Source organism: Montipora capricornis, chromosome 1, assembly GCF_036669925.1.
Source record: "Montipora capricornis isolate CH-2021 chromosome 1, ASM3666992v2, whole genome shotgun sequence".
Lineage (NCBI taxonomy): Eukaryota > Metazoa > Cnidaria > Anthozoa > Scleractinia > Acroporidae > Montipora > Montipora capricornis.
In genome coordinates this window covers 19,791,524-19,801,804 of record NC_090883.1, presented here as the reverse complement: position 1 = coordinate 19,801,804, position 10,281 = coordinate 19,791,524, and the positions used below count along the sequence as shown (strand labels likewise).

Genomic DNA, 10,281 nt, shown 5'->3' with positions numbered 1-10,281 from the left:
CTCTGCGCTTTCGCTCCTTCACAATTTTTGACTAGCTTATAAATGTGCTAACCAGGTTGTTATGGATGTTCAAACAATGACGTCTTCTTTTCGGTAATTGACACTTTTGAATATCAATAGAAATTTGACCTCAATGCTCATAAGCAGGAAGCATCGCTACTTAATTTCAACTGCGAGCTATTCTTGAAATCTAATATTTGCGAGTTGAACTGAAATCATGTAAAAGGAATGAAGCCGAATTGTTTCATCGAGTCTCCGTGGTCCCATTCATTGAGATGGTCTATGCTCAGTCATAATCCTTTCACTTCCATAGACAATTAATTGTTGTATTTTTCAGCCCCAGGTCACCTGTGACAATTCAAGTAGGACGTTGTACGCAAGTCATCGAACCAATGAAACTGCATTCCAAGCACGCGCATTGGCTGGTTGATGATCTGAACACGTGCAAGTCACTTGTGAAGTACCATCCTTCGCCTTTGATACAACTGTTGAGTGACCTAAAGAACCTAAATCGAAAACAAAGCTTGGAACTTGTAGTAAGAATGGGGGACGCCCTGCAGGAGCCACTGTGTGTAACTGTGGCGAAGGATCATGTGTGCAAATTTGTTAAGAATCGACCAAAAAGCAATTCCCTTGCAAAGTTTGAGGTACCGTGTGCTGATCACACGGTTGTTATTTCTGAGCCCACGCGCAATCCCGTACCGTTGCTTGCATTGGAATGGATCGGGCAACAACAAGACGAAGGGCCAGCGGATTATGAAAAAATTCAGCAAAATGGAGAAAAATGTAACTGGCTTGCACAGCCTGCGATATCGGTAATCAGTGACATCTGCGAGATGACATCAAGAATTGGTTACCGCGTGCCACAGGTTGCCATCTTTTTGTGGGCTCAGCTTTTGCAGTTCCTGTCTTGTAGCCGGAAGTATTTTTGCAGGAAACAAGAACCTGAGGTTCACTCCAACGGCCGCACCGAGATAACTGGAGAGCCCAAGTGCGACTGCTATTTAACCTTGCTTAGCAAGGGTTTCAGTGAGGACAAGTGTCGCGCAGCAGCGGAGAAAAAGACTAAACGACAAGATACGAAGAAAAATCTGAAGCGTGCGCACGCGGCAATGGTTCAAAAGCATTGTTGTAATACCAACCGAAAGCGGGCTATGGACTGCGCAAGGTTTAGACAAGGAAATGGCAAAAGGGGCTGTTGATCAGTTTCTCCCGGCAAGAACAGAATCTGAGAAGAGTTCGGTTAACTACACGATTTTGCTGTCCCCGACATCAAACGTGAACAATGAAATTCCATGCTTGCCTGTTTCTTTGTGCCTAAAACCTCCCTGCAAGCACATTTGCATCACAAACACAGCGACAGGAAGCATGCACTTTGTGTTGCACTGAAGCTAGTTTTTGTTAAAAGAAGGCCATCAAATCGCAAAACACAGCACATGCACTTTTGACTCGTCGGATTCTTTCTGAAGCATATAACGTTCAGAGAGACTGATCTCTATCAGAAATAAAATTTATCGTCATCACTCTACATCTGTTCTATTACCTTTGGCCAAATGCAAATTACGAGCAAAGCCGAGTTGAATATATTCGAGATTTCTGCAAAGGGCTGGGCAGGGCAGGGCAGGGCAGGGCAGGGCAGGGCAGGGCAGGGGCATCAGGACATAATCATAAAAAGGGCACACAAAAACAATGAAGCTTCACCCATATGAGATTGTAGGTTCAAGGAACTGGTTGGCGCCTGGGGTTGCAGCCACTAATTATTCAACAACGGTTTTCAGTAGATGACTTGAATAACATAGCTCATGGCTTCTAGTTATTTTCCAAAAGTTTCAGTTTTAGTATATAATCCTGATAAACATGCACGTTCTCGTCATCAAAGTGTAACCAAGACTCATTATTTTTCCTAAAAATTTCCTTTATTATTCAGCAAATTATTCGTTAAATATATCATTTTACCATCCCAAGATGGAAAATGCTGCCCAGTTTAATGCATGGCGGAGCTAGTGACAAGGCATAGGTTGAAACCGCACTGCTTTGTAACGCGAAAAACCGTTTGAAAACAGGAATGCAAGATAGCGTGTGCCACCCCAAACGTCATATCGGTCTTGGCCTATCAAAACCTCTATCGTGTGACAAACACCGGCCAGTTTGAGTAAATTGTGCAGAGCACAAGAGAGTTCCCTTCAGGCAAAAATAGCAACATGTATGCAAATCAGTGGGCAGATTTATCGTACCAAACACTCGAGGCTAAATGTACTTAAAAATGCCATCAGCACCCTTTTGTACCAAGTTCTTGTTTTGCTCATCAGAACCCAACCTCTTGTACCGTTTACACCTGTGGACCCAGTTTTCTTTGCTCGTTTTCCTTCTCATTGTCATCTCGATTCCTCACTATCCCGTTCCTCGATCAACCGAAGTAACCTCGCCTCCTCTTCCTCAAGTAATTGCAACTGAATTTCATAACTGCGGAGTTTTTCCTTTAGAAGCGAGCCGTAGCTTCGACCGGTCAGCTTTCTAGTCATCCACTTTTCCCAGCTCTGAAAGAGTAAACAAAGAGCAATGAAGTAATGTAATGTATTGAGCAACCTTAGAACAAACAAGTTTCACATTCGTGAGCATAGCATACCACTTTGGAATAAAGATGGGACACGCTCCGTTGGCGTGCCAAATTGTTTCGAAAACAAAGCAGATTAAGTCCTGCGCGGGAAAATTGCTTCGCTGGAGAGACTTAATCCCACACAGTTAGCTTATACTTTATTTTAAAGTATTGCGTGACTGTGAGCAATAAATTGTATTGTAGTAACGAGACATTCGAGGAGATTGCTTACTGTGATGATTTTCCAAAGTTTCATTTCATGTTCATTTCGAAGTCCAAATTTACGACCCCTTTAGCGGAAACAAACATAAAAGTCAATGCTAGCAGTCCAGTCTATCGTGGGAATACAAAAATGGCGTTTTGTCTTTTAACAAGACATTACCTCTTCATTCCGCTTGGCATTGGCGACTAGTTCAGGGTAATGGTATTTGATTGTTTCTTCCAAAATCCATATCCGACACTTATCAACCGACCACTGGCCTAGAGCAAAAAGAACAAAACCAACAACATTCACAAAGGGAGAATGAAATCACGATTTAGGCCAACTCTTCTGTAAAGTGAGAGACAACATGGTTTGCGGTAAAGGTGAAGACAACGGCATGCAATGCCTCGAGGCACAAAGTACGCTTTTCTTTCCTGTTCCCTAGTTAACTCGCCAGCATTCCGATTGATCCAACGGCAACAGGTAATTTGTTTCTACAGTGTTGCTACCCAGCATGCAGTAGCACTGCTCGCAGGGTATTGTTTTGCATGCAAAGTGAAACAAGAACGTATGTTCATGAATAACCGGTCGCGTCGCCCACAGTATTATTCGCCTACACTAAAGTTAACTCGCCCGTTGGAAGTTAATAAAACACCCTCACTGGTCCAATAGAGGTTTTGCACGGCAGCCATGTTGCATGGCAGGAACAATAGATTCTTTTTCCTATGGGAACAAATGTTCTTTCTAATACAAAACATTTTTCTTTGTTCCTGCCATGCAATATGGCTGCCGTGCAAAACCTCTATTCGAGAAGTTGCGTTCATACATCATACGCCTGACCGCACGACCCATGATATTAAACTGGTAAAGAATGGTAAATGGCCGCTTACAGACCAAAAACTCCAAAATCACTCAGATTCGGATTGGTGGTTCGGTTGTTCTGTAAACCAGTTTTATACTGTTCTATCTCAAAACAATCAACATCTTCAATTCAAAGTAACTTGGAATGTTTGGACAGGTTTACTTAGTGTGTGGGCGAATTAACATCGCATCTGTGAGCGAGTTAAACTTTTTTGTAGGCGAATTTACTCGTGGGCAAGTACCTGAGTGCCAACTGTCCTGGAATTAAAATTGGCATATGAGGGGCCCTTAGATTATAGGACGAGGATGAGAGCGAGTTTTGACTGTCCGTTTTTAGCGAAAATACTTAGAAAATTTATAGCTAGGACGATTAATCTTACTCTTTGTTAGCACTTATTCTTATTGCAGGTAACTGAGCCTTTTTGCTGATCACAAAATGCCAATACTGCTACTGTAATGTTAACTTCTTTTGACACAACAGTATTTTGGCAAAACCTCGTACTGAAATGATGACGGTATCACGTATTTCCCGCCAAAATGACGCTGGTTTGCGCGCGCTCACTGTTGCTGTATGAGAAAATCTCGTTCTAGAATCTAAAGGTCCCTCATAAACAACGTTGGCAGTGCGAGCGGAGAATGAAAAATCCTCGTCTTGTACTGAAGACCTCCTCATAACTTCAAAGTTGGCCATTTCTAGTCGTTTTGAAGACGCCAAATAAACTTATCAAAGTGTAATACGCAGTTACGGGTAGTGCACCAGGGGCCCGTTTCTCAAAAGTCCCGAAAACTTTTCGGGCCCGAAAAGCCATTTGTAAAATTGCCAACCGCTTGTTTTGGAAAGCCGATCTTTTAACATGTTTTCAAGGTAACAAAAAGAAAAATACCTGTAAAGTTTGACGAATTAAATGCTCTCCGTTCTTGAGTTACAGAGGCAATTGTGACACCCGAAAATGGCCCGTAAAGTTTCGGGACTTTTGAGAAACGGCCCGCAGGGCCGGCCATGGGTTTTTGCTCGATAAACCTGATGTTTTTTGACGTTCTTGTTTTCGTGGATGTCATCGTTGCAAAGTTCTGCTTGATAGCCCGCTCCTCCAGAAAAAAAGTCTAGGCACACTTTGCGTAGCCAAGTGGTTAACGAGAAGCTAACGTGGGATAAAAATGCTCTTTTACGTACCCATCGCTGCTATTAAGACACCTTGGATAAGGTTCAACAAAGCAATGCTGGGACCCCTCCCAAAGATGTATGCTCTAAACTAGCATGATACTGGTAACATTGGCATACATGGAGGGGTGGACGTACGTACGTACGGTCGATGACGTCATGGCTATAAAACCAAGATTTCTCGCGTGGGATGGGTTACCATATTTTCTTAAAAATGGTGCTCGGCGCGCGCGGAGCTTCTCTATGCAGTAAAAAGTAGGCTAAACTTACGTCGGACATAGTGTAGGCTACGTTAAGCCTCTTATTTTTTTTCTTCTCTTTTTATGACGAGTTTAAAGTAAGTAGCTCTTCTTTAAAAGTAACAAAAATCCCGATCTAGTGACAAGGATTCATCGAGAAAACGACCTTGGTCGAGAAAGGTTTCTCTGACAGCAGCGTCACAAATAGGCAATTTCTTCCATTGATTACGTCACAGTCAACCGCGTTCTTTAATTATAAATTAGAACTTTGACAGCGCGGAAAAGCATTAATTATCACTAATTAGTTATCAATTTGACATTCTTCTTCAAAGGAGACAGCCAGGGTATTGTAATCTGGATCGGTGATGATAAGTTTCCTCGGAAAATGGCTGTACTCGGAGGAAGCAGGCCGAAATCCATCCTTGGAGTGTTTTGTGAACGAGTCGGAAGAAGGCGATTGGCTGTTGATAGATATCGAATTGACCAATAACGACGGCGAGTTCTTGAAAGACTATGTTGTGGTTCCAGTTATCTGTCGGGACGGAGAAAAGTTGCTCTCGGCTCACAAGGATAAGGGAATCGGAAAAAGCTTAAACAACATCAAGAAATGTCAAAAGTTCATTCACGGCAAAATGATCTCTCGATTGCAAGCACGACGATTGGTACTGCCGTATAGAATTGAACATCCGTTGAGGCTAAGGGCGGCAGTATTTGATGCGGAGGATATGCGAAATTTGGAAAGACTGCAACAATTTAATTGCTGGTTAAAAACAATGATGATGAAAGATCCACAGCTTCTTGGTACCCTGGGAAATACTACATTCCCACGTGTGAAGGTTCAAAGGTAAGTTGACATGTAACAATTAAAATACATAAATATTTTCATGCTTTCTTGTCCTTCCCCACTGTACTATTGTTCTATTGTTCATCGACAAAAGTGCACTTGCGCTCTTTACGCACGCGCAAAAGAAAGATGCCCAAGAGATTCAAAGTACACGTTCTCCCCTCCGCCCATCCCACATACAATGTTGAAAACACATCCCCGCAATTTTTTCTGACCTTTAACATTGCATTGGGTGGGGGAGGGGGCACATGTAACAGACTTTTAAAATATAGCACTGCTTTTGGGAGTAATGGTCAAATCATCGATAAGTACGTATACCAGTTTTGCGTGACTGTCCCAAGGAATTTCGACCACGATTGTGGCCGTTTATCTCGTCCAGGGAACAAGATTCAGATAGTAGTGGAGCAACACTTGGCTAGCTCTCCACTAATGCTATTTGTAGATTCTAGGAATCCTCGTCATTTGTGCTTGTCTAAAATTCCGTGTTTCACCAATTTTCGTCGTTACGTAAAGCATCGTAACATGCTTGTTTCCATTTCTGCGCGGGCAAACGAACAGAGTCAAGCTTCGAGGGAATAATTTGTATTTTCTTTTGTTTTTTAACAAAAAAAAAAGAATGCTAATCATCCCACCTGATCCTCGACTCTGCGCTTTCGCTCCTTCACAATTTTTGACTAGCTTATAAATGTGCTAACCAGGTTGTTATGGATGTTCAAACAATGACGTCTTCTTTTCGGTAATTGACACTTTTGAATATCAATAGAAATTTGACCTCAATGCTCATAAGCAGGAAGCATCGCTACTTAATTTCAACTGCGAGCTATTCTTGAAATCTAATATTTGCGAGTTGAACTGAAATCATGTAAAAGGAATGAAGCCGAATTGTTTCATCGAGTCTCCGTGGTCCCATTCATTGAGATGGTCTATGCTCAGTCATAATCCTTTCACTTCCATAGACAATTAATTGTTGTATTTTTCAGCCCCAGGTCACCTGTGACAATTCAAGTAGGACGTTGTACGCAAGTCATCGAACCAATGAAACTGCATTCCAAGCACGCGCATTGGCTGGTTGATGATCTGAACACGTGCAAGTCACTTGTGAAGTACCATCCTTCGCCTTTGATACAACTGTTGAGTGACCTAAAGAACCTAAATCGAAAACAAAGCTTGGAACTTGTAGTAAGAATGGGGGACGCCCTGCAGGAGCCACTGTGTGTAACTGTGGCGAAGGATCATGTGTGCAAATTTGTTAAGAATCGACCAAAAAGCAATTCCCTTGCAAAGTTTGAGGTACCGTGTGCTGATCACACGGTTGTTATTTCTGAGCCCACGCGCAATCCCGTACCGTTGCTTGCATTGGAATGGATCGGGCAACAACAAGACGAAGGGCCAGCGGATTATGAAAAAATTCAGCAAAATGGAGAAAAATGTAACTGGCTTGCACAGCCTGCGATATCGGTAATCAGTGACATCTGCGAGATGACATCAAGAATTGGTTACCGCGTGCCACAGGTTGCCATCTTTTTGTGGGCTCAGCTTTTGCAGTTCCTGTCTTGTAGCCGGAAGTATTTTTGCAGGAAACAAGAACCTGAGGTTCACTCCAACGGCCGCACCGAGATAACTGGAGAGCCCAAGTGCGACTGCTATTTAACCTTGCTTAGCAAGGGTTTCAGTGAGGACAAGTGTCGCGCAGCAGCGGAGAAAAAGACTAAACGACAAGATACGAAGAAAAATCTGAAGCGTGCGCACGCGGCAATGGTTCAAAAGCATTGTTGTAATACCAACCGAAAGCGGGCTATGGACTGCGCAAGGTTTAGACAAGGAAATGGCAAAAGGGGCTGTTGATCAGTTTCTCCCGGCAAGAACAGAATCTGAGAAGAGTTCGGTTAACTACACGATTTTGCTGTCCCCGACATCAAACGTGAACAATGAAATTCCATGCTTGCCTGTTTCTTTGTGCCTAAAACCTCCCTGCAAGCACATTTGCATCACAAACACAGCGACAGGAAGCATGCACTTTGTGTTGCACTGAAGCTAGTTTTTGTTAAAAGAAGGCCATCAAATCGCAAAACACAGCACATGCACTTTTGACTCGTCGGATTCTTTCTGAAGCATATAACGTTCAGAGAGACTGATCTCTATCAGAAATAAAATTTATCGTCATCACTCTACATCTGTTCTATTACCTTTGGCCAAATGCAAATTACGAGCAAAGCCGAGTTGAATATATTCGAGATTTCTGCAAAGGGCTGGGCAGGGCAGGGCAGGGCAGGGCAGGGCAGGGCAGGGCAGGGGCATCAGGACATAATCATAAAAAGGGCACACAAAAACAATGAAGCTTCACCCATATGAGATTGTAGGTTCAAGGAACTGGTTGGCGCCTGGGGTTGCAGCCACTAATTATTCAACAACGGTTTTCAGTAGATGACTTGAATAACATAGCTCATGGCTTCTAGTTATTTTCCAAAAGTTTCAGTTTTAGTATATAATCCTGATAAACATGCACGTTCTCGTCATCAAAGTGTAACCAAGACTCATTATTTTTCCTAAAAATTTCCTTTATTATTCAGCAAATTATTCGTTAAATATATCATTTTACCATCCCAAGATGGAAAATGCTGCCCAGTTTAATGCATGGCGGAGCTAGTGACAAGGCATAGGTTGAAACCGCACTGCTTTGTAACGCGAAAAACCGTTTGAAAACAGGAATGCAAGATAGCGTGTGCCACCCCAAACGTCATATCGGTCTTGGCCTATCAAAACCTCTATCGTGTGACAAACACCGGCCAGTTTGAGTAAATTGTGCAGAGCACAAGAGAGTTCCCTTCAGGCAAAAATAGCAACATGTATGCAAATCAGTGGGCAGATTTATCGTACCAAACACTCGAGGCTAAATGTACTTAAAAATGCCATCAGCACCCTTTTGTACCAAGTTCTTGTTTTGCTCATCAGAACCCAACCTCTTGTACCGTTTACACCTGTGGACCCAGTTTTCTTTGCTCGTTTTCCTTCTCATTGTCATCTCGATTCCTCACTATCCCGTTCCTCGATCAACCGAAGTAACCTCGCCTCCTCTTCCTCAAGTAATTGCAACTGAATTTCATAACTGCGGAGTTTTTCCTTTAGAAGCGAGCCGTAGCTTCGACCGGTCAGCTTTCTAGTCATCCACTTTTCCCAGCTCTGAAAGAGTAAACAAAGAGCAATGAAGTAATGTAATGTATTGAGCAACCTTAGAACAAACAAGTTTCACATTCGTGAGCATAGCATACCACTTTGGAATAAAGATGGGACACGCTCCGTTGGCGTGCCAAATTGTTTCGAAAACAAAGCAGATTAAGTCCTGCGCGGGAAAATTGCTTCGCTGGAGAGACTTAATCCCACACAGTTAGCTTATACTTTATTTTAAAGTATTGCGTGACTGTGAGCAATAAATTGTATTGTAGTAACGAGACATTCGAGGAGATTGCTTACTGTGATGATTTTCCAAAGTTTCATTTCATGTTCATTTCGAAGTCCAAATTTACGACCCCTTTAGCGGAAACAAACATAAAAGTCAATGCTAGCAGTCCAGTCTATCGTGGGAATACAAAAATGGCGTTTTGTCTTTTAACAAGACATTACCTCTTCATTCCGCTTGGCATTGGCGACTAGTTCAGGGTAATGGTATTTGATTGTTTCTTCCAAAATCCATATCCGACACTTATCAACCGACCACTGGCCTAGAGCAAAAAGAACAAAACCAACAACATTCACAAAGGGAGAATGAAATCACGATTTAGGCCAACTCTTCTGTAAAGTGAGAGACAACATGGTTTGCGGTAAAGGTGAAGACAACGGCATGCAATGCCTCGAGGCACAAAGTACGCTTTTCTTTCCTGTTCCCTAGTTAACTCGCCAGCATTCCGATTGATCCAACGGCAACAGGTAATTTGTTTCTACAGTGTTGCTACCCAGCATGCAGTAGCACTGCTCGCAGGGTATTGTTTTGCATGCAAAGTGAAACAAGAACGTATGTTCATGAATAACCGGTCGCGTCGCCCACAGTATTATTCGCCTACACTAAAGTTAACTCGCCCGTTGGAAGTTAATAAAACACCCTCACTGGTCCAATAGAGGTTTTGCACGGCAGCCATGTTGCATGGCAGGAACAATAGATTCTTTTTCCTATGGGAACAAATGTTCTTTCTAATACAAAACATTTTTCTTTGTTCCTGCCATGCAATATGGCTGCCGTGCAAAACCTCTATTCGAGAAGTTGCGTTCATACATCATACGCCTGACCGCACGACCCATGCTATTAAACTGGTAAAGAATGGTAAATGGCCGCTTACAGACCAAAAACTCCAAAATCACTGAGATTCGGATTGGTGGTTCGGT

The 10,281-nt window shown here is 42.7% G+C and overlaps 2 protein-coding genes across 2 annotated transcripts in view; both read right to left on the bottom strand.

Moving 5' to 3' along the window:
• Positions 1-1,897: 1,897 nt before the first annotated feature.
• On the bottom strand, positions 1,898-4,887 carry LOC138052179 (uncharacterized). The gene is made up of 3 exons (XM_068898559.1): positions 4,834-4,887; positions 2,979-3,076; positions 1,898-2,537 (listed from the first exon to the last, which is right to left on the bottom strand). The coding sequence occupies exons 1-3, from the start codon at positions 4,835-4,837 to the stop codon at positions 2,376-2,378; spliced, it is 264 nt and encodes an 87-aa protein (XP_068754660.1). The 5' UTR covers positions 4,838-4,887; the 3' UTR covers positions 1,898-2,375.
• Positions 4,888-8,444: 3,557 nt separating this feature from the next.
• Positions 8,445-10,281, bottom strand: part of LOC138021688 (uncharacterized) — a 10,346-nt gene continuing 8,509 nt past the window's right edge. Inside the window, exons 6-7 of the mRNA XM_068868684.1 lie at positions 9,526-9,623; positions 8,445-9,084 (exon numbers count right to left, since the gene is read on the bottom strand). Of these exons, the coding sequence (XP_068724785.1) occupies positions 8,923-9,084; positions 9,526-9,623 (260 nt within the window). The 3' untranslated portion in view covers positions 8,445-8,922. The remainder of the gene's footprint in view (positions 9,085-9,525; positions 9,624-10,281) is intronic.